The sequence below is a fragment of the Hirundo rustica genome, chromosome 5, assembly GCF_015227805.2.
Source record: "Hirundo rustica isolate bHirRus1 chromosome 5, bHirRus1.pri.v3, whole genome shotgun sequence".
In the NCBI taxonomy this organism is placed as follows: domain Eukaryota; kingdom Metazoa; phylum Chordata; class Aves; order Passeriformes; family Hirundinidae; genus Hirundo; species Hirundo rustica.
This window is the reverse complement of record NC_053454.1, coordinates 6,004,577-6,026,744: the sequence shown is the minus strand read 5'-3', so window position 1 is coordinate 6,026,744 and position 22,168 is coordinate 6,004,577. Positions and strand designations below refer to the sequence as shown.

General features: G+C 39.4%; 1 protein-coding gene across 10 annotated transcripts in view; it reads left to right on the top strand.

Moving 5' to 3' along the window:
- The window catches only part of CTBP1 (C-terminal binding protein 1), a 237,482-nt gene extending 215,314 nt beyond the window's left edge, over positions 1–22,168 (top strand). For 7 of the 10 annotated variants that reach the window (XM_040063732.2, XM_040063733.1, XM_058420492.1 and 4 more), the window contains 6 exons: positions 339–545; positions 6,281–6,495; positions 10,368–10,498; positions 12,610–12,737; positions 15,984–16,101; positions 20,696–22,168. In XM_040063732.2, the coding sequence (XP_039919666.1) occupies positions 339–545; positions 6,281–6,495; positions 10,368–10,498; positions 12,610–12,737; positions 15,984–16,101; positions 20,696–20,882 (986 nt within the window). In that variant the 3' untranslated portion in view covers positions 20,883–22,168. The remainder of the gene's footprint in view (positions 1–338; positions 546–6,280; positions 6,496–10,367; positions 10,499–12,609; positions 12,738–15,983; positions 16,102–20,695) is intronic. The other 3 variants (XM_040063731.2, XM_040063741.2, XM_040063735.2) reach the window with 1 other exon arrangement.

The window sequence follows — 22,168 nt, the reverse complement described above, 5'->3', positions numbered from 1 at the left end:
CAAGCTCAGTGAAAATGTAAAATGCTTACCAAGATTCATGTTCCCAACTATCTTCAGTGCTTTCCTGCTGTGGTTTCAGTGGCCTGTTTACTGTCTGACTTAGTTTGCAAAAAATAAAAGCGTAATAATTAGTAATAAAAAAAATCAGAGAAATAAGTTGGCACATCGTTGTCAACTATTATGCCAGGTAATCTGCCTGCCGTTACAGTCAGAAACTTAATATTTGCGCAAGACACATTGAAATACCTGTATTTCAAACATCATGCTCCTATGTTGCTGTTAAATATGGAAAAGTAAGCATTGTTTGGCAACTGGCATCCTCTCCCCACTGCTTGCAGGGATCGCCGTGTGTAACGTGCCAGCCGCCTCCGTAGAAGAAACGGCAGATTCCACCATGTGCCACATCCTGAACCTGTACAGGAGAACCACCTGGCTGCACCAGGCCCTGAGGGAAGGCACGAGGGTACAGAGCGTGGAGCAGATTCGGGAAGTGGCCTCTGGAGCTGCCCGGATCAGAGGGGAGACCTTGGGCATTATTGGATTAGGTATGTTGTCTTCGTACGTGTTTTCGTGCTCTTTGCCGTCCGTTGCTTAAAAAAAAAGTGAAGGTTTGAGCTGTAAAATTGGAACATTTGTTCACTCCACGTCAGGCATTTATTCCTGATGATTATATAACTCAAATGTTTTCCCTTTAGACATAATCATTTTCCTCAGAAAACGTCTTTTATTGCTGATATTCTCTGAGTTTCTGTACGTCCTTTTATTGTCATATTGCCTGCTGTCAGGCATACTGCTTGTAAGAGGAGACATCATCACTTCCCTTTTCCAGGACAAGGATCCTGCTACTTCAGGCCACTTACATGTGTATGTTTTATCCCTTACCCATTTTCATATCTGGTTTTGTTTGGACTTCCTTCCTTTTACACTTTTTTACATAACTAAAAAGTCTTTGCTTCAGTAACATCCTGGAGAGCAGTTATTGTGTGCATTTGGTTGAGCCGAATCTGTAATTGTATTTCAACTCTAATGAGAAGAAGAATATATACAAGAAAGTTTGAAATGTTTCCAGACCTAATAAAGTCACCTACTTACCTCTCTGAGTAACCCTAAATGTTTTTCAGCATCCAACAGATGGACAGGCTTGCTTGAGATGAATTAATTAGTGTCTGTTACAGAAGTAGAGAAGAAAAACAAGCAAGTCAGTTTCTATATTAAAATTATTCAGTCATGTGCTTGTCTTATAGAGATCTGATAGACTGTGGATGTAATTGCTGTGCTATTCATCCACGGGAATTATTAATACGATTTTGACAACAAAGCATCATATTTAAATGACTGCTCCAGTTACGCATCACTGTCAAATAATTCAAGCCACAACCTCTTACTTTTGGAAGCTGAAAATAGCTTGGTGTTACACAGTACTCATTTAAATGAGTGTGCAATACGCCAGAACCATCTTCACAATCAAAGAATTGCCTTTAAAATATGACTTTCAAGAAATTAGTCATGAAGCTGCTTTCTCAAATCTATACTAATTTAATTATGCATCTCATTTAAACACACAGTGATTATTGTGCTCACAGTCATAGTGTCTGTACATAAATAATAGACAGTTGCCTGCAGTGTTTCCAAAATAGAAATGCATACCTGGTTTTTGAAACAAGCTTTGGCTCACATGCAACGTGCACATTTCCTGCCGATATCTGTACTGTTGTCATTCAGTTTGGTGTTTCTACTGAACAAATTCAGACTTCACTAGAAAAAAAAAGTCTTTCATCATTGACTTTCTTAAGTGAGTTTTGCTGGTTTTGTGCTCAATGACTGAAAAGTATAGAGAAACAAATGGGTAATCAGATTGCCAGTATGTGTATAAAGCTTTACAAAATGCTTGGTTTTGGTTTTAGTTCTAAAAAGCAAGCCTTTTGTGTGCATGTTACACTATAAAGGCTAGTAAAGTCTGATTTTTAAGGGCACACATCTCTTGCAGTTACTGACCAGTCATTATCTCTGCCCTTTTGTTAGTCCTATATATTTCCTACCTTAGAATATTCACAATTTCAAAGAATACTAAATTGTAAGGTCACTTTTGAAAACTTCCCTCTTCCTTCTTTTGAATGCATGTGAATTAGCACCACACTTTAATTTTGACCTGTTCTAACAAACTCATATGAATCTGTGTATTAATGAAGAGTGAAAATACAGACTTAGAAGATTTACCAGAATTTCTGTGTGAGCACTTCAGGCATTTAGGCTGTGACGTGCGCCCTTCTCTAGTACAGACCACTGCAAGAGGTTACCTGCATTGAGTTTCAGATTCTAACATGTATTTACAACCAAAGACTGTTGTCCTTTGGTTGTGTTTCTTCACTAGTGGCCTCTCCCCACATCTGGAGTTTTGCCTCAGTTTATTATTTAGACATGTCAGTGTCAGAAGTGATGATCCACCCAGATGCTATGTAGTGAATGTATTACACACAAACACTTCTCATCATCTGTTGCTAAGCCCTTTTCCTCTGTTTCTGTGTAGCATCTCAGTTTCTATCCTCTGTCGTTAACATGTGTCTGAGATCATCTCCTCTCAACCACAACTATGTTTCTCTATTCTTGTCTTAAAAATTGTGGTGTCTTCAGCAGTGGGTTGCTTAAATTTATCACTGCTGCCGCAGCAGCTAACTGCAGACCTTCTTAACATCTGCTCCTGGGCTTTTCTCTTTGCCAAAGAGAAACACCCTAGCTCTTGCCTATCTCTGTGCAAGGAGTGACTATGTCTCCAAAGTTTCAGCTACTCACTTCCTTATCCACTGATCTAGCCAAGTTTCGTGACTCGCCTTCTTTCCATCACCCACTCTCTTTCCCTCCTCTCATGCATATTCCTGCTTTGACACTTGGTCTGTCCTGCTTAATCCTATTACTCTGTGTTCCTCCTTTAAATCTAACCCCATCTCTCATCCTCTGCTTGTACTGAGCTTGAAGATAAGCAGAGACTCAAGGGCTTAATGCCTCCTTGTGTGCTTGTTGGATCCCATCCGTCATTGTTGTGTTGTTTGGTTAGCCCCTGAGCTCCTTAGGGCACAGCCCGGGCCTCTTTCTGTCTTCCTGAAGTGTCTGATCTTTGGGCCTTACATAAATAATAATATCACACCATTAAACAACTGTCTTTGTCACTTTTAATCTTTATTACTATCCAGTGTCCTGTATTTTAAGTGATGCATCACAAGTGTGGATAATAAGCCCCACATTTAATTTAAAAAAAAAAAAGCTACCTTTTCACCTTATATCTAGAAATGTAGGGGTTTGTGGGATTTTTATGAAGGAATATTTATGAGCAGCACGTAAGTACTTGGATGAATAGACATCTGGCCCTGGTTCTGCTCTAATGATAATTTTACAGCAGTGAAGTCACACTCCCTTTCCCTTCCTTCTCAGTGAGAAATGCTGATGACTAATGACTAATGCATTTCCTCACCCGGGAAAGGTGAAATTCTTCTAAATAAATTTGTCTCCACATCACAGTGAATGTCATCACTCAATTTGTCTTTCCTCACCTGCTCTCTTCTCAACAGTCCCAAGTGCCCTACCTAGATGCTTGGCCAAATTACTAACCTGTGTTATAAGACAATAAGGCTTAAGAGTTGGGTGGTACTACTCTGCAATAAATGATCTACTCTTAGCAGTCCTACTGTCTCTCTTAATGTGCTCAGCAGGAAATGTAACAAAACAGCACTCTCCACATTTCAGAATTCTCCAGGAAGGAGGAAAAATTACCCATATTCTCCATTGCTGTTGCACAGGCAGGGAAGAGCTGCTAAGTGAAAGCACTCTGTCATTCCATAGCTGTCTTCAGGCAGGTCATTATCATCATTTCCATGATGTCAAGGTCATTTTATAAAACTTTGTAATACCAGCAGAGGATGAGTGTGCATTGCCCAAGGGCTGAGCCAGGTCCTTGACCTGTAGCTGCTGTACTGTCACACTCAGGTCACTGGCAGGGTCAAGGTCAGACACACTGATAAATTGGGACACTTGGCTTGGGAGGAATTGGGAGACTTGTAGAGGAGTGAATGGATGAGGCTGTAACAAGAGACTTGGGTGTTTCTGTCTTCTGAAATGATGAATGGACCTTGCTAGAACTTCGATTTTGAAAATATGCATTTGTTGCTTTCTGCTTCTTTTGCAATTGTATGCAACATTCATTTTCTGCATTCTTCTCACACTACCGACCAAGAAATTAATTTAAGGTTTTGGGCTTAAGGTTTTGCCCTCCCTGGAAGCAGCCATGAATATTCATAACAATTTGATATGCTTTTAACATAGAGTTGTCCCAAAGGTGGGATGCTTTATGTGCTGTATTGTCCTCAGTGTATTGAGGTAGGTTCTGAACCACCCCTCATGCTCAGGAGAGTCTTATATAATTGAGGCTTTTCAGGAAAGGAAAAAAAAAATGTCAGTTTTGTGGTTGTTCTTTATGTTAGATGGTAATATAAAAAGAAATTGGCAGATTCCTTGTGTCCAGCTGTATACTTGTTTAATTAGTAAGACTAAATACAATTTTCAATTGCAGAAGAGTTTTTTTTCTATCAAATATTTGTAGCAGGATAATTCTGGTTAGAAATAGAGATGTGATTCCCAAATGTTTCTTATAGAAACTTTTCTGCCCATTGAAGAAGGCCTTGGTTTATTAGCCTGGGTGGGGTGAATGAAGAATGTAGCTTTAACTGGAGATGCTGTTGTAAGAGATCTTGCTGTTGTGAATCCCCTCAGGTATTCGTGTTGTAAAGAGTGTTAAAAAAGAACAGATGACAGAATGTTGCATGTGAAAATGAATGAAGCTGGAGTAACAGTTATATGCTTTGTTAAAAAAAATTAAAAATGCTTACAGTTGTGTGACTGATTCCTTGAGCTGTGAACATGCCAAAATTTGGAAACAATACAGTGTTTGTGTTAAAAATTTTCTAATTCAAATTTATAAAAACATCTTGGAAGGCGAACAAATAACATGCATGCAAGTGTTGAAATGAAAGATTTGAGGAGTATTCTAACCTGCTATCCCCAAAGAAATGCAGACAGCCCCCGTCAGATTGATATACTGTTTAATATTCTAAGCACATCTGTCACTAAGCACTGCAGAATTGCTGTGCTCACATTAAGTGATCAGCAAAAACCTTTCTTCCTGTGGCTTCTGAAGTTTATTCAAAGAGAAACTGAAAAGCAGAGGGAAATCCCTTCAAGCACAATTGGAAAGAGAGAGGATTTCCCTGGGTTGATTTGATGTGTTTTTGAATAAACTTAGACATTCCAAAGGAAGACTTGTTGACTTTTTTTTTTCCCTTTAATTAGGCATTATTATTATGGTGTGTCAAGTGATGCTTTTGAAACATCTTTATCCAGCATTTGTAGTACTCTATCATGAATATTTGGTCTGTAAACTTCTAACTTGAAAAGCATGTTAGTTCTTAATCCTCAAAATGCCTGTAACTCATTAGATGTACTCAGGGGTTTTTTCCCCTCTGTGTTTTACTGGTAGTGTGCCAAAGGGAAGTACACACCTCCTGGTACTTGTGTATGGAGTCATGCCCATACAGCACTTTTGGGCACAGCTCTGAAATAAGGCAGTAAGGAAAGTGTGAATTCCAAGTGGGACCGTGCTCTTCTTAATTAGGTGCCATATGATGTATTGTGCTTATTTATCGTTCAGGTAGCTGAATAAAAATTTTTTAAAGCCTTAGATGACAGGATTCTTGTAGGCATTTTAACGCTGGAAGGATGTTCTTCAAAATGAAAGAAAATGCCAGAAATGAGATTTCATGTATTGAGAATGGTTGCGCTTGAGATTAAACAAATTATCTGTCATTGCATCCATTTTTGAGGATTAATTTTATAGCTTTTTATTAAAGCCAGCTGGTTTGACATGGGTAAGGATAAGCCTTTGGCAGGATGTGTTCACAGGCAGCGGTGTTTTGCCATAAACAGGCCCAGCAGGCAAGCCTTGCGTTACACAGGTTATTGCAGATTACGTGACATCTTCTGGCATTTCACATATCTGGTGACAAAAGGTGCAAGCCTCTTGCTTTGTTTCAAGGCAGTGTGAAACAGTCCAGATGTACCATTTCTGATCCCAGGGACGATTCCGAGTGGGATGGGAGACGCCTCCGTTTTCTGCCCTTGGCAGTTGCTCTACCAAGTGTTACGGTTTGATACAAGCTCTCCCATTAGGAAGGAGGAGGCCACCTTACAGCAGCTGCCTCACATCTGCTCTCATGGCGTGTTTATCTTGTTCTAGGGCGTGTTGGGCAAGCAGTAGCACTACGTGCCAAAGCCTTTGGCTTCAGTGTGATTTTCTATGACCCGTACCTCTCGGATGGCATGGAGCGTGCTCTGGGACTGCAGCGGGTGAGCACTTTGCAGGACCTGCTGTTCCACAGTGACTGTGTTACCCTGCACTGCAACTTGAATGAACACAATCATCATCTTATTAATGACTTCACCATAAAGCAGGTAATGATCTCTGTGCGTGCCCTCCGCACCAGTGCTGTTTGCCAACTCTGTAGTGTTTATATCTGTAAATAGGCAGATTCTCATTTGATAGAAATCTTCCTCTTTTCCTGCTCTAAGAGCAAACAGGTCTGTAATTTGTTAGGAACTAGCTGGTTGCTTATGTGTTGTTGCTTTTACTGTCTTTTTGGCTCGGTAACATTGCATTTGTGGAAATAATTTGCTGTTCTTAATATCGCTCAGATTTAATGAAGTGGCGTTGACGTAAAAGCACTTTTTCTGTGTCTTGTAGTAGCTTCTTCCTTTACATGTGTATTTTCAGGTAGCAATTCTGCCTTTCACTGTTGTCTCTCAGTTTGAGTGACTTCGATGCAGTTTAAGGATTATGACTAAATGGCTCCCCCCTGTGCTCAGTCCCGATGCTCGCGGAGCACTTCAAGGATGGAGCTCATTTACAGCATTGCATTATTAGGAGAAATAATATTTCTTGAAATTAGTACTAACTTCTCCCTAAAGTTGTAGGTAGTATGTAAAATAAATTTCAAAATCTGGGTGTAGTAATTGCTCTGTTACTGATAAATTTGATACTAGAAGCCAGACACTTAATGAAAAAGTTGGACTCCAACTTCAGTATAGGTAACAGCCAGAAGTAAAACACTGAGACATAAGAATGGAGGCAGTGTACAGGAAAGAAACCCTACGATGGAATAGTAAGTTTGGCTGTTCTTTATATATATAGATATATATATATAGTGGGTTTATATGTTCTTAACAATGCCAGTAGCACTCTTGCAGTAAAATCCTTGCTTGTCTTCTGAGAAATAGTTTGTACCTACTACTCTTGAACTTTAGAACTGAAGAATTTACTGAACATGTTCCACAGTCATGTAGGATCATGGCAGAAAAATGACAGTACAACACACTTCTTGATTTGAGAGTTTAGGGATTTTGCAAATCCATTGCAAGATAAAATCAGGATTTAGGATTTAAAACTCAAAAAAATTAAGAAGCTTAAAATGAAATCTAGGAGAGCAGAGCTCTGTCACCCTGCCTTGAATATTGCCTTTTGTTGTGTGGCTGGGTACATTCAGTTCTTATTACATGGTGAGATGTCTTTTTAAGCAGACATCTAGACCCAAAAAGCATCATACTGAATTTTGTGGGACCATTGAGCATTGGTCACTTTATTATACAGCAATTGTGAAACGGGCCAATTTACCACAGGAAGCTTTTGAGTGGAGGTAGAGAAATGTGTCGAGCTTTGGAAAAGACACAGTGCATTAATCGAAGAAACAAACAAAGGAAAAACATGTTAAAACTGAGTAATAACCATCTGAAATTAAATGCCTGTAATAAACTCAGCACTGGAAAGTATCTTGAAAGAATTTGTCTTCCTATTTGTTATCCTTCATGATCAAAGCAAGAATTAATTAAAGTGTTAGATGATAGTTCTTGCTCTAGATAATAAAGTGGATGTGAAACCCATGAAACTGTAACCCCTCTGACTGCTTAGTTTATATAGAGCATATTCTGATTTAGGCTGACAGATGTTGGAGTTGGCCTAGAATTTCTAGAGAGCATTGCATACCATTTTTCTCCAATATTGCATGCTCATGTAATAACCAGCTTTTAAACAAAATACAGAAAAGTATGGTGCATTTCATTTCACTGAAGTCTCACCCTGAATTTTTTGAGCCTGAAATGACATAAACTTAAAATATCTTTGAAAATTTGATGTCTGTCTTGTCTTAGGTAACTTTTCTAGTGAATTAAATCATTATTCTGTACAGCCATCCTGCTTGTCCTTGTAGTCCCAGAGTAGCTCAGAGAAGTATTTCAATGAACTCGTGCTCTTGAATGAATTCAGGTGCTCTTAAGAGATTGAGGTCATCTTTAGTTATACAGATTTGAAGAAAAAAACCTGCACTTTAAATGCAATACTTCCGTAAAGCAGCTCTGCAGGTTTGGTGTCGGTGAATTTAACAGACGTCAGCAGTTCCAGCTGTGAAGCTCTTGCAAGCTTCCACCCATTGTTAAGGATCATCTCCAGATGCATCCACCCTGACAGTTTGTCATGAGTCACATAATTCATTCCCTCTAGAATGCATTTATGCAGACATGTTCTGTTTGATTTGAACGTGTCCTAGTGCTAGTTCTGGAGTTTTGTAAATAGTTCTAAAATGAAAACTCGAGCAAGGTTGTTGGACAGATTGGACAGAAGATCTTAACAGGATTCACTTTAAGTAAAATGTTCACGTCCTTCAGAGGGCCTGTAAATACAGCAAGCTGTACTTACAACTCAAATGACCCATTGGCACAGAAATGGGAAGGGTATATGAGCTCCCATGAGCCTTTATGGTGTGTCTGCACAGCTGTGAATGGCTCTTGGGTGAGCCCACCTGTGCTGGTTTTGGTACAGTTCCTACACCTGACCCAAGAATGGGAGGTGCAGTGATTGTTTCCATAAGGAAGCTCCTCTTGTTACCACACCAGCTTAAGATCCTGGCCCTGTTTCTTTGCTGTTCTGATTCCCAAGTTAATTACATAAAGCTGAGAGAAGCATCCTTTAGTTCTGCTCCTGTAAGTGGAGTTTGGTTTTGCTGTATCGACCAATGGATGGTTCTCCTGTACGTCCAGGAGTCTGCAAATGGAGAGAGGCAGGGCCACGTTAAACCTAGAGAGCTGGCCAGGAAAATATGGTGGGTTTTTTCTTTATAAAACACTGCTACCATGTGCATATTGATATTACCTATTACCTATGACCTCATTTAAAAAAAAAAAAAAAGAAAAGACTGACTTCTTCAAACCTCTTGTTGATGAATTTGGCATTTTGAATCGGTATTTGAATGTAAGGATCCACTTACCTAAGGTTTAGTTTGATGTGTAGGTTTCATGGAGTTGAGTTGGTGTCAAAATGTTGGGGTTTGCTTATTTTTATGGTGAGAGACAGAGTCAGTACAAAATGAGATTTTCATTATTCATCTTCACCGTGGTTCCTGCTCTTCATGTGCTTTCCTTCATGCGCAGAGGTGCTTGAGACACCTGTCAAAGATGAAATACCAGGGTGGCTGGAAGCAGGAGGTTGTAATTTATGTTTATTTCAGTACTATTTCTCTTACTTAAACCACCACTTTGTTTTCCAGTTGTGGATATATTACGGTGTAAATTCTTGTAGTTCTCCCCACTCTGATTGTAGTGTCATCTACAATGCTAATCTGCACAATGCACAGCACAGCTTCTCTCCTGGGCACACAGCGTTCTCAACCAAATTCATTTTCATGCCTTTTAATTGAATAATAGAAGAATTCTTTAGACCTTTATTTGAAAAGTCTCACAGGGGAGGAGGAAGCTGAAGTAACAGAAATAAATAATACATACATCTACTGTGTTTTGGCAGCTAAAGGGAAAAGTGTTTGAAAATCCAAAAGCATTGGTTTTTCTGAAAAATTCATGTAGCCTTTTATTTGTGTGAAAGTTGAAAGCCACAAAATATGAATTTGTTTAAGAATGTGCTGTAGTTTCTGTCTCATGCAATTTCACAGTGAAATAAAAAGGCTTAAAATGATCTGTCACTTTCATATGCACAGTTGTATCTTTTGATCATGTTACTGCACAATATCTGAAACAACGCTTCTATTAAAAGACACTACTTACAAGAAACAAAAGGTTATTAAGTGCTGTGAAATAGCATTTTATGTTAGAAGCATCACATTTGGTGGTACTTTTCCAATGGAGAGGGAAGACAACTGTTACAGTTTTAAACCAGCTGAATAGCCTTTGTTATAATGGATGCTTCTTTTGAGTAAAAAATAATGCCACAACGATTTTATTTCATTTATTTTTATTTCATCATTCTTGTTTTTAACTTTCCCTAGATGAGACAAGGGGCTTTCCTGGTCAACACAGCTCGAGGTGGGTTAGTAGACGAAAAAGCACTTGCACAGGCCCTGAAGGAAGGAAGGATACGAGGGGCAGCCTTAGATGTACATGAGTCAGAACCATTCAGGTGCTTTTCCTTTTCTTTTCTTTTTATTTTGTTCATTTTCTTATTTTTAAGTCTTAGTGCATGATACAATCAACAGCAACAAGTAAATTGAGTTTTCCGTTCATTTGGTAGCTAAATACTCCTTAGCAAAGCAGCATGAATCTGTGTAGCACTAATGCAAATGTAGATGGAGCTTGTGTATGTGGTTAGAAGTGAAAAAAGTGACGTCCAAGATTTAATTCCTTAAAAAGAAAAAAAACCAAAATCCAGTGGGTTTATTTAGTAGAAATGGCAGGAACCTGGGTTCAAATCCTGGCCATGGCTTTGGCCATGGCTTTAAGGGGAGTGCACCTTTGCCACTGATGCAGCTCTGGAGGTAACTGATGTCTGAACAGAGTCTTTCAAAGGCAAGGAGTTGAGATGTGGTGTGAGAAGTAACTGCTTCATGACGCCTTTTTGAAGGAAGAGACATTTGTCCAGATTGCCTCTGCAGGGAAGCCATAAGTGTGTAAGAGATGGCAAAAAAAAGTTCGCCAAGGCTGTCAGAGTGCAGGTTTTGTTTTGTTTTACCCTAAGGGGAATAGGAACTCTACTGTCAATAGCAGGGCTGGTAGCACAAGCCTGAGTTTTTCAATGACTGACAAGTCCAGTGTTTCAAGCAGAAATGTACCACTCCCCTAAGTGGCATTGAGATATCAGCACTACTAATCAAAATGAGCCTATTTCATATGTCCTTGAGTCTTGAGAACAGAGTGCTGTAGCTTAGTCCTTGCATGTGACAAGCCTTTTTCAGCCTGGGCAGGGAAAAATGTTATTTTTAACTGGAACAATCCACATAAGTTTTTGAAGAAGAACAGATTCAGGGCAGGTGGTAAAGATTGGAGAGAGGACAGTATCTCTCATTCCAGCTTGAGGGGGAAATAGAACCTTTGAAAAAATAGAATAATATCCTTTTAAGTCAGAATTTTTGTATCTTCTGAGGCACAATGCCACATCACAAATATTTCATTTTATTTACGCATACCCTGGATTCATTTACTCCTGAACACAGTCATTGCAACACAGTGGTGCTGTGCAGAGCCAGAGTGTAGCAGCTCAAGGGGTTTGCAGCTACATACATTCTTCCCAGTTCCTATCTGGGATCTGCACAAGCAGCCCATTGCACCTCTGGGAAGCCCCATTTACTGCATGGAGATGCCACGTGCAGAGATCCAGTTGCAGGATTCCAGCCACAGTTTCCTTTGGCTTCAGTGCTGCATGTCTGTCTGATCACAGTGTGCAACTCTTTATTGAAAGAGTTTTGCCAGATATTTTGATGTTTATTGAACTGTAGATGAATTCTATCATTTTTTGAATTATGACCAACTCTGAAGGCACGCTTTTGTCTTAAAACATTTGCTCTCCTGTTACAGTTGACTGCAAGATTATTAAAACTGGAAATAAGTAGGAGGAGCAAGTTTCCATTATTTTCAGTTTCTCTACTTGGTATCTGTGATAACACTTTTACACAGATTCATTGCTTTCCCTTAAAACCAGTCTGTAAAGTAAATTTCCTTCTTTCTGTGGAGTTTCTGTAAAGGAACAAGAAAGAAAAAATAGTTAAAAATTCAAGGAAAAACCCCTCAGTTATCCAAAAGGCATAGAGGCTGCTGATGGACACAGTTCTGATTTGGAAATAAGATTTTTTTTTTTTTCTTTAAATGACTAGATGTCCTACTGACAGAGAAGAGCTTTGTTGGTTAATGCAATAAGAGTAAAATTGTGATGAACTGGACAAATGGAATGGCATCCTAAATTACTTGGGGTTTTCCTTTATGCATTTCTGCCCCAGAACTGGAGTGGCAGTGGCTGTAGTTAAAATAAGTGCATTGGACAGAAGCTAATGTTGCTGCTATACTTAAGTTCCACCCTTTAAGTCTATAAGAAGTGATTGTTACTTATTTGTACCCTAAATAGTACGTTAAATTAACAGGCAGATTTATAAACAAACTCAGTAAAGAATAGAAACGCAATTCTTTTGTGTTGTAGAAATTAATCTGTGTATGTACAAACCCATCTGGATCCCCCACCTTGCTTTCTCTGTGCCTCCCAATATTTTTTGTCATTTGATCTTGTTTTAAATTTTCATTTAGCTTTAGTCAGGGCCCCTTGAAGGATGCACCAAACCTGATCTGTACCCCACACGCAGCCTGGTATAGTGAACAAGCCTCGATTGAGATGCGGGAGGAAGCAGCACGAGAGATCCGAAGGGCGATCACAGGTACTGACTCACATTATTATTAGCTCCTTCCCTGAGTAGTTCTTTTTAAGAAACCTATTTCTTCAGCCTTGAAAGATGCCAAAAAGAAGCAGCCTTGCGTTTTGTTTCTAATATTTGGAACACAGAAATCAGCAAATGCCCGCTAAGTCTGATTTCAGAATTGGAACGAGTAATTTTGGGGCTTCTTGAAGGGGAGGCATTGCAAAAAAATTTACTTTTTTCATGTAAAGGAAATATATGTGAAAAATCTGCTTTTTTCTTTGTTGCATATAACTATTACCCACTTGATGGGTTTGACTGCTAGTCTTCCTGGTATTGCTGGTGTCTTCCTCAGCTTTTCCTAGGTGCTCCCTTACACCTGTCATGAGCGGTTCTCTAGGTAAAGTTTTCAGTATTTTGTTGGGAGGTTATTCTATTTTAGATGTTCCCCTCTTTAAAGCCTTGCTAAAGAAGTCTGGCATTTTAAAGGGCAGAGTGTCTTTGTTATATAACTGCCATGTAATTGTAAACTGCTCACATAAGAGAAAACAGCTACGTCTCGAACATGCACTGCTAATAAGTAAAATGAGAGGACTGAGCCATTTGGCATGGGTTTGAATCCCTTGTAGCCTAAAATAAAAGGAAGGATTTTCATACTGGAAAATGATTCATTAAGCACTAATGTTTTCTCTTTAGTTGGACTTTGCTGTGTCCCCCTTGGCGCTATCGTCTGAATGCTCTGCAGACATGCAGGGCCATCTGTGTCACCTTGAGAGTAGTTCAGTGCCAGCACATTGCTCTGTTACACAAAAAGCACTGGCAGTAGCCTTCCCTCTGGCCTGTGCCTAGAGAGGCCAGGCAATTTAGTTTCATTTATAGCCTTTGCAGAAAGAAGATTCTCTTCTGGATGCTAATTAAAGGCACCACTTAAACTCCTCATCTGAATTGTCCTTTACTGGACAATTTCACTCTGTTTTAGAGGTGACCTGAAGAGCCTGACTGTCCCTTAGCTGGAGCTGGTCCTTGTGGCTGTACTCCAGAGCTCCAGTGGTACATTTGTTTGTTAGGGTGTTCAATAAGTGTTGGCTGCTCCCAGATAGCTCTGGGGGAGATTGCACAAACCAGCATCCGATACCTGTGTGGGGGAGGATTGATGTGCAAATCAGTGTTAATAGGCTATGATCTGAAAACTGAAGAAGAGCCAGCTATCCAGAGCTAGTTTTATGGTAAGTCTGTGCAGTAGCCCAAGCATATGTGCCTAGGAGGGCAGACCTACAGTTCCTTCAAGTGTGTGATGGTGCTCTCAGCGATCTGGATCATTGATTTGTATCGAAGCTGTCAGCACTTCAGTGTTTGCATATGGCTTTTAGTAAGATCAAACTGAGACCAGTGTTAGGGAAGTGAGAATGACATTGAATTGCAGTGAAACAAATGTAGGAAAGATACAGGAAATGTGGGATAAAGCTGGGTATATGAAAACCATAGGGAGAGCACAAAGAAGAGAGGGTGTAGAGAGAGAGAATAATTGGAAAAAGGTGTGAAGTGTAGGAATGAAGGCTATTACTACCATCTGACAATAAAAATGTTAAGTGCTTCTGCTGTTGCTTAAAAGTCAATGATGTTGTCATGTGTAAAATAGAAATAATCAGCAGAGATTAAATACCTTGAAATATGTTTTTAAACTTGAAAGCATTCCAGATATGAAATAAAGAGGACCACTGGAATGGAAGTAAGAGGAAGGCAAGCATGGCAAGTGAAAAGATCATTATAAGTTTAAAATAAAAAAAAAAAAAAATACTGGGTTTTGGGGGAAGACTTGTAGAACATGCCTGGGGAAGTTAGCAAAATGAAGAACAAGGGGGTCAAAGAGGAAGATGGGATTGAAGAAAACAACAGAAGAAGAAAGATATGTTTAAATTTCTGGACAGTTCTGGCAGAAGTTTAGATAGATGTATATTTCAGCTACATTTTGAAGAAGATTTCTAGATGGTTGGAATTCACCTGTAATGTGAAGGGCATGTACCTCACCTTGTTCAGTCCTGAGCTAAAAGCCCTTTCAGCTTGTGCACAGGAGACATGACAGGTTCAGGGACATCAGCTGAAGTCATGGAGTAACACCTATTTGATGGAATGCACTGCACAAGAAGCAGTTTTGTGAAAAGGCTTTTTTACAGCCCCATTGTGGCCAGGCTGATGGATAGAAAGAGCAGGCAAAGATAGTGAAGTCCCGAATCAAATTTCCAATAGGAAGCTAGAGACAAAAGGCTGAATTCTTTAATGATGGAGCACAGTCGGTTTTGAAAGGATTCCTGGAGTAGCATTGCCAGCAGTGGCAGGGGTGGACTCAAAATTACTTCTTTCCGCTCCTCTATGTACAAATGCACTGTAAAATTGAACTTGAATGAAGACACATTAAAGCAGATGTCAGAAAAAACACATGCTCCAATTGATCTCTCTCCTGTTAAAATAGGTGGAAATATTCCTGTTGCTCTGAAGAAAATCTGTGTTGGATCTGCTCATGTCACTTGTTACAGGGCTGAAGATAATTCTGCAGAAGACAGTCACAGGCTTGTCCAGTATATGCTGGATCAGGTTGACAGATTTTCCAGTCTTAAAACTTCAGTTGTACTTCAGAGGTTAAGGAAAGGTTTTGAAGAAGTGAAGAAAGGAAATTCTGGTGTATTTTCATTTTATGTAGGGATGAAAGGCATGGCTGAGGATTAATACATTGCAGTAAATAAAAGTGAAGAGCAATTTAGATAAACAAGGGAAAGTTCAGGAGGATGGGGAATAAGTGTTGATCGTATTCAGGTTTATGGCACAATTCCATTCAGAATTCTGTATTTGTGTATAAATACATCTTTAAGTGTTTTTAATTGCTGTGGCAGGTGGAAGGAAAAGGAGGAAAGTGATGTTAAGGACAGAAAGCAGGGGGATACACTACAGAATTTGATTGGTAGCTATGCTCTGTATCCAAATTACAGCGTCTTGGAAAGATGAATCTTACTGATTTTGGTTTTACTGAGACCCAGTATACAAGGAATAAAGAGATACAGGGAAATCAAAATTAAAGCAAGCATTTCAGCCATTCTTACCTAAGTCCCAGGCAAAAGGCTACAGGAAGGATCAGAAATAAGCTCTTAATGTCCTTTTATGTATTGATTTAAATACACAAATGTTTGTAAGTATTTTCAACATAGACCTACTAAGAGTATAAGGCACACAATTTTTATACATTTTTATTTCCTCCTCCTCGCTTCATCTCAGGTCGTATTCCAGACAGTCTGAAGAACTGTGTTAACAAAGATCACTTGACTGCAGCTACACATTGGGCCAGCATGGACCCTGCAGTTGTTCATCCAGAGCTTAATGGTGCTGCATACAGGTAAGTGTGCTGAAGAGGTAGAAGAAATAATTCAGTGAAATAATCCATACTTCAGTGTAGGTATTCAAGAATAGGTAAAAGACTTTCCTATTAATGACTGAAGTGTTTTTGCATTACATACCAGCTGTATTGTTTTTGTAATTGTTGTGTTTAGGAGAATAATCCTGTTTTGTTGGTTGATGTGAGTCATGCTGTCTCTAACTATGAATTCTGTTACAATCTTTTTTGTTGGGTTAGTGTGTGAGCAATATACATTTGCTTGTATATTCAAGTAAAACAGTTCTAGTCATCTCCAGTGTTACAGTGGAAGTTTTATGTTCCTTTGCTGAAGGTAATGATGCAGCTGTAGGTTACAGAAAGACTCAGTAATAAACTTGAGTTGTTTTGTGGCCTCCAGACATGAGAGAGAACAAATAACTCAGTATTGAAAACAGTGGAACAGCCTGTGGTGATTATGAAAATATGTTTAAAATACTTTTTTCTAAATTATATGTTTCATTTTTAAGCAGAAGCTTTTGAGAGACTTGATCTATGTATTCTCAGTCAACTGTGAAAGCAGGTCTTAATAATTAATAGAAAGGGACAATTTTTTACATCTAATATGCACATTCTTTAGTTGTTTTGTTTGCTCAAGAGTCTTTCTCTGCCCCTTTATCCCTAGCAGCTATTCTAGCAGCAGATTCTTCTAGTAGCCAGCTTCAGACAACTTCTGTTCATGAAAAACACCTGCAGTTTTTGTATTTTCCAGTCTGATATTTACACATAGGTAGGATGAAAGTGGCAGAAAGCTAGAATTGCCTGCTTCCCTCAGTGCCTTGCGGAAAGTGCAATGCAGTCCTCTCACTATTTTGTCATGCCCCATTATCCTAATCTTTCCCACTGTCCTTCTTCATGCATCTACTTCACCTTTGTTGTTCTTTAGGAGGACTCCCCATACTTTTAGTGCGGGGGAGTGTTTTCCTGATTTTGTGTTAGTCTGCTTGAGTGCCCTGTGCATCTGTACCCTGCTGAGAAGTGTGGCAGAGTTATCCTGTCCCAATGAGTTGGAACAATCTCATCAGAAGAGGATGGAGGGGTGGCAGGGATGAGTGTCACCACCCTCTGCCACCATCTCCTCATCAGGAGCCATAGGTGCACCAAGGGAAAAGAATAACTTGGTTTTGGTGATCACATCATTTGAAGATGTTTATTTCTGGAAGTATACCCATAGCCCTAAATATCTAAGGAGGGTGTTTTTATTTGCTCAAGCACACATATTCTCCACCACACAGCATCTGGTTTCAAACTTCAATTTGGAGTAGTGAGGGTATGGCTCAATGTAATTGGGGCTTAAAGGCAGGTGTTGCTGGACAGGAGGCAATAACTCCTACCCTGTCGTGGCAGTTAAGAACAGGGGTCCATGCCCAAATAAAATGCAGGGTTTTGTTCTCATTTTGGGGGGGTCACAAGTCCAGCAGAAGCAGGCTTTGCAGCCAGAAATTAATTTCAACTTAGGAATGTTTGGGGGAGTTAATGATTTACAAGGTAAAGACCATATGTATTCAATTTAAGCAGGATAAACACAGAACTGAGTGGCTTTTTAAGACATTGTTTCAGTCCATTCTTTTGATAAAGAAAATTTATTGTAAAATTCTCATTTAATTATTTTCAAATGCAAAATAAAACTGATTTTAGAAATTTTGAGGCAGGAGTTAATAGTTATACAATAAATGTTAAAAGCTTTTTGGAGGGGCAATAGAATAGTGTTTGAATGTGGGTAAAGGCAGTTACTACTGCATGAAGTGCAAAATATGCATCATGTGAGCTCAGGTTTTATGAAGAAACTGGTTTCAATAGCAGTGTTTGCTGATGCTGGATTCCTACCTGGATTAAGTACAGCATTCAAATTGATTGTTCAAACAAAATTTTTCTGTCTTTTCTTGGCAATCCAAGATTTTGTTGAGCTGAGTGAGTTCTGGAGTCTTTCACAGACAGTATGATGTTTCAGATGTGCTCATAACTGTATCATACTCATGTAATTGCATTAGAAGATAAGACCTGGGATAATAATTTATATGTTAAAAAATGCTGATCTCCTCTTTTGGTGAACTAAAACTAATGAGGCTGTTTTATTTTGGATATATAATTTACTTGTATTTTCATGTGGGAGAGAAATCTCAAATTATCAGATATTATCACAAGCCAAGAACATTGAGCATTAGTCAGCAGATTGTAATCTAGATCATCTGAATATCATCATATTCTGGGGAAAACAAAAGCAGTTACTGTGTGAAATGCGAGACGCCCTGTCAGCACTAAGGTCATGCAAACAGGACCTATCCCAAGAGTAAAGATCAACAATACTCCTGAGAAGGAATTATTTGTAGTGGTCTTGGTGAAGCAGCATAACATACCCTGATCTTGTGTTATTGCTGTCCATTTGTTACCAAGCTGCCTGTGAAATAATCCCCTGGCATTTCCTGTGTCACAGAGCAGGCAGGCCACAGGCACAGAGAAATTCAGCAGCGGTAACAGTGATTGTACCATCTGCAGACATTTCCACACATCTTCCTGCCTCCTAACAGGTAGAGGATAAGGCTGGATGTGGCTCTGAGCAGCCTGGTCTAGTGGAAGGTGTCCCTCCTGCCCATGGCAGGGGGTTGGAACAGGATGATCTTTAAGGTCCCTTCCATCCCAAACCATTCCATGATTCTGTGAGTACCAAAGTACTGAAGCAGTACTTGGATGGGAATAGTTGAATGTTGCTAAATCAGGAGTTATTCATGTTGAGGTACTTCACTGGTGATTTTTCATACTCAATGCATGATAAGAGTGCACTTACAAGTTGAACCTCTTCTAGGACAGACTCTGTTTTTTGAACAGAGCTTAACGTAGTGAGTTCAAGGTGCTTCTGCAATTAAAAAGTTAGATGAGAGCAAAGTAGAAATTAAAGTTGTCCATCTGTTGTAATTAAGAGGGGTACTGTATTTTTCCTCCTGTGTGGGGGAAGAGGATGGAAGAGTACAAATTAGCAGAAGAGGTATAACTGATTGCTCACTTCTGGTTTCACAAAAATTTAATTCAGCTGACATTTTACCTGGAAAACATTTCAACTTACTGCTGCCAGAGGAGGAACATAGAGGAGAGCTTCATGAAGTGTTAGAGAGCATGTATTTGCTGGTTAAGACCAGAAAAAAAAATGGAAAGACTAGAAAAGCAATAATTAATAGCAAAAGGAAAAGTTCTATAAAATACATATGCTCATGGGTAGGGGCTTGAGTTTATGTGCTCTTTCAGAGACAGGATTTGAGCAACGCTGATGATTAAAAAGGGACAGAAATGACAAAAAGAGGATTGCACAGCAGGGTTAGGAGTTGTCAAGTAAAATGCAGTTTCTGTGGAACAGTATGGTATCTGTATATGGGCTGCTGCCACTGTGTAGTTTTAGGACAAGAAAAACAGTTATAGGGCCTCTGTATGTTACTAAAAGTCTGTAGGAAACCTGTACCCAGGGTGAGGTGCTGGCAGGTAGAATCCTGGTGGTTATGACTTGGGGTCCAAGGGAGTGTCCTTTTGTACAGAAATTTGGGGTCAGAGTGGAATTGCAGCCGTGCAGTTTGAAATGTTTCACATGCTCATTAGGTAACTCTCAGTGCTCCTGATTCAGCACTGTCCATTTTCACAAGGGGAGGCTCAGGCTTTTCTTCCTGAGGAAGACACAGTTACAGAAGTTGCTCTCTCCTTGGCTTTAATCCAGCTCTGGTGTGTTGATACTCAGGGAATACGTTGTTAGAAAGTAGAGATTGCATGTTGTGAAGAGCTGCAGTGTTAGACTTTAAAATGAAATTGTGTCGTGTGTCTTGCAAGGCACCTAGAATAACAGAAAAGCTGTTTCAAAATTAAATTTAGGTAAAACAATGCTGTCTGACTGTTTTCATAGGAATTGAAGCAAATTTGATTAGTAAGATTCAAATGGAGTTGCTGAAACAAGCAACTAATTCCATTAGCAACTGCAAATTAATTCGAAGGAACCTCTGTGGAGAGGGAATTAGCATAGGAAGCCCTGTAAATATATGTACAATTGGGAACACACTTATCTGGCCTACAGGTGGTGTGATCACTCACAGCAGGCTTGAGTTTGTCCTGAGTGTGTGGATGTGATGGCTTTTTGGGGGAACTGTCAGGAAGCTAAGACTGCAAAAACAATGTAAAGAAATATTTTCTCAAACGACAACGAAAATTCAAAATTCTTACATGAGAATGAAAGAGGAAATAAAGGAAAAGTTGTAGAGAACACATGGCACGGACCCAGCTGGAATTACTTCTTGTTGAGGTTATGCTTTGAGAGGAGCAAAACTTGAAGGTGGTTTCCTTTGCTGTTACTCCTGGTATTAAATCTGAAGAAACAATCTGGCAAACTTTCATGTCTCGTTCGGTTGAAATACAGCATCTGTCGCTTTATGTAGCAGCATCTGCACGTGGCATCTCACCTGGAGCTGAGCCCCCGTCTCTAACGGGTCCGAAAGCAGAAGCATCATCTCTGTAGCTCTAGCAGGAGGCAGGGTGGGCTCTGCTCAGTCTGGTTTTAACGTGTGCTCTGGTTCTCTCCTCCCAGCAGGTATCCCCCGGGCGTTGTAAGCGTGGCCTCCACTGGCATACCTGCGGCAGTAGAAGGAATAGTCCCCAACCCCATGTCTCTATCACACGGCCTCCCTGCCGTAGCCCACCCGCCCCATGCTCCTTCCCCCGGCCAAACTGTCAAACCAGAAGCTGATAGAGACCACCCGAGCGACCAATTGTAGCCAACAACAGCATTCCCAACGTCGGAGACTTCAGCCGCGGCGCGTGGAAAACAACACAACGCAAAGCAAAACCCTGGATTTTGATTAAAGGCAAAACCATGAACTTACAGGAGGAGACGATTATTGGTTTAGAAACTGGTCCAATATACAGTATAAAAGGAAAAGGTGGGAGACAAAAAGAAGATTTGGAAACATTTTTTCCTCCGTATAAATTGTAGTTTGTCCCTGTCCAGTGGACTGATTCACTGTTTCTGTGTCCTATGGGTTCTTTGTTAAGCAAGAGAAGTTAGTAGTTAATTATATCATGAATGTACTTGTCTGTGTACAGTTTCTAGAACATTAAAAAGGGTTTGTTTGCTTAGCTGTCAACGAGGAAAAACATAAGGGAGGCATTCAACAAACCAGTTTTGAGATTAAAAATCCTTTCTTTTATATTTTCAAACATGCCCAAAAAATGAGGCAGTTGGCAAACTTCTCAGGACAATGAATTTTTCCCATTTTTCTTTCTACGCCACACAGTGCATTGTTTTTTCTACCTGCTTGTCTTATTTTTTAGAATAATTTAGTAAACAAAAGAAAAACAGTTTCTCCTAATTTTGGCATGAATTCCCTTATTTCAAAATGAAGACAACCTTGCAAAGAGATTTTGAGGAAAAAAAGAGGTTTTGTATAAACGAGCATTGTGCTTTTTGTCACCAGTTAAAGTATATATTATTGGTGGTATCTGGAAAAGGCACTAGACTACTGAAAAGTAGCAGCATTTCATTGCCTACATTGATTCCTTCCTGGTAATGTGGTAGGCTAGCAATATTTTTGGTTAAAATCATGTTTGTGACTGTAACCATTTGTATGAATTATTTTAAAGAAATAAAAATCCCAGACAAATATCATATGTGTAAAAATTTTTATTTCTAGTAACTGTTTATTCAACTTTTATTAGGTTTCTTAGCTGTAATTTTTAAACAGATGCTGTCAAGTATTTCATTTCTAGCTTTACTTTGCTCTCTGTTGTTTGTAATACTGTCTTGGAAGCTTGAAAAATAAAAAAAAAAAAAAAATTCTTTCCATACCATTTTTCCCTTTACATTTCGTAAATGTTGATCTTTTTTCCTGTGTTTCAAATGGAGTTTGAAATTAAGATGGATTTTGATTTGTACACCGGCATCATCAGCTACAATGTGGTAACAGCATTTATGCCACCACTGTGGGCAGAGCAGAGGAGGTACAACAGCAACACAACAACAACAGTAATAATAATAATAAATGTCTTTTGCCGAAGTCCAACA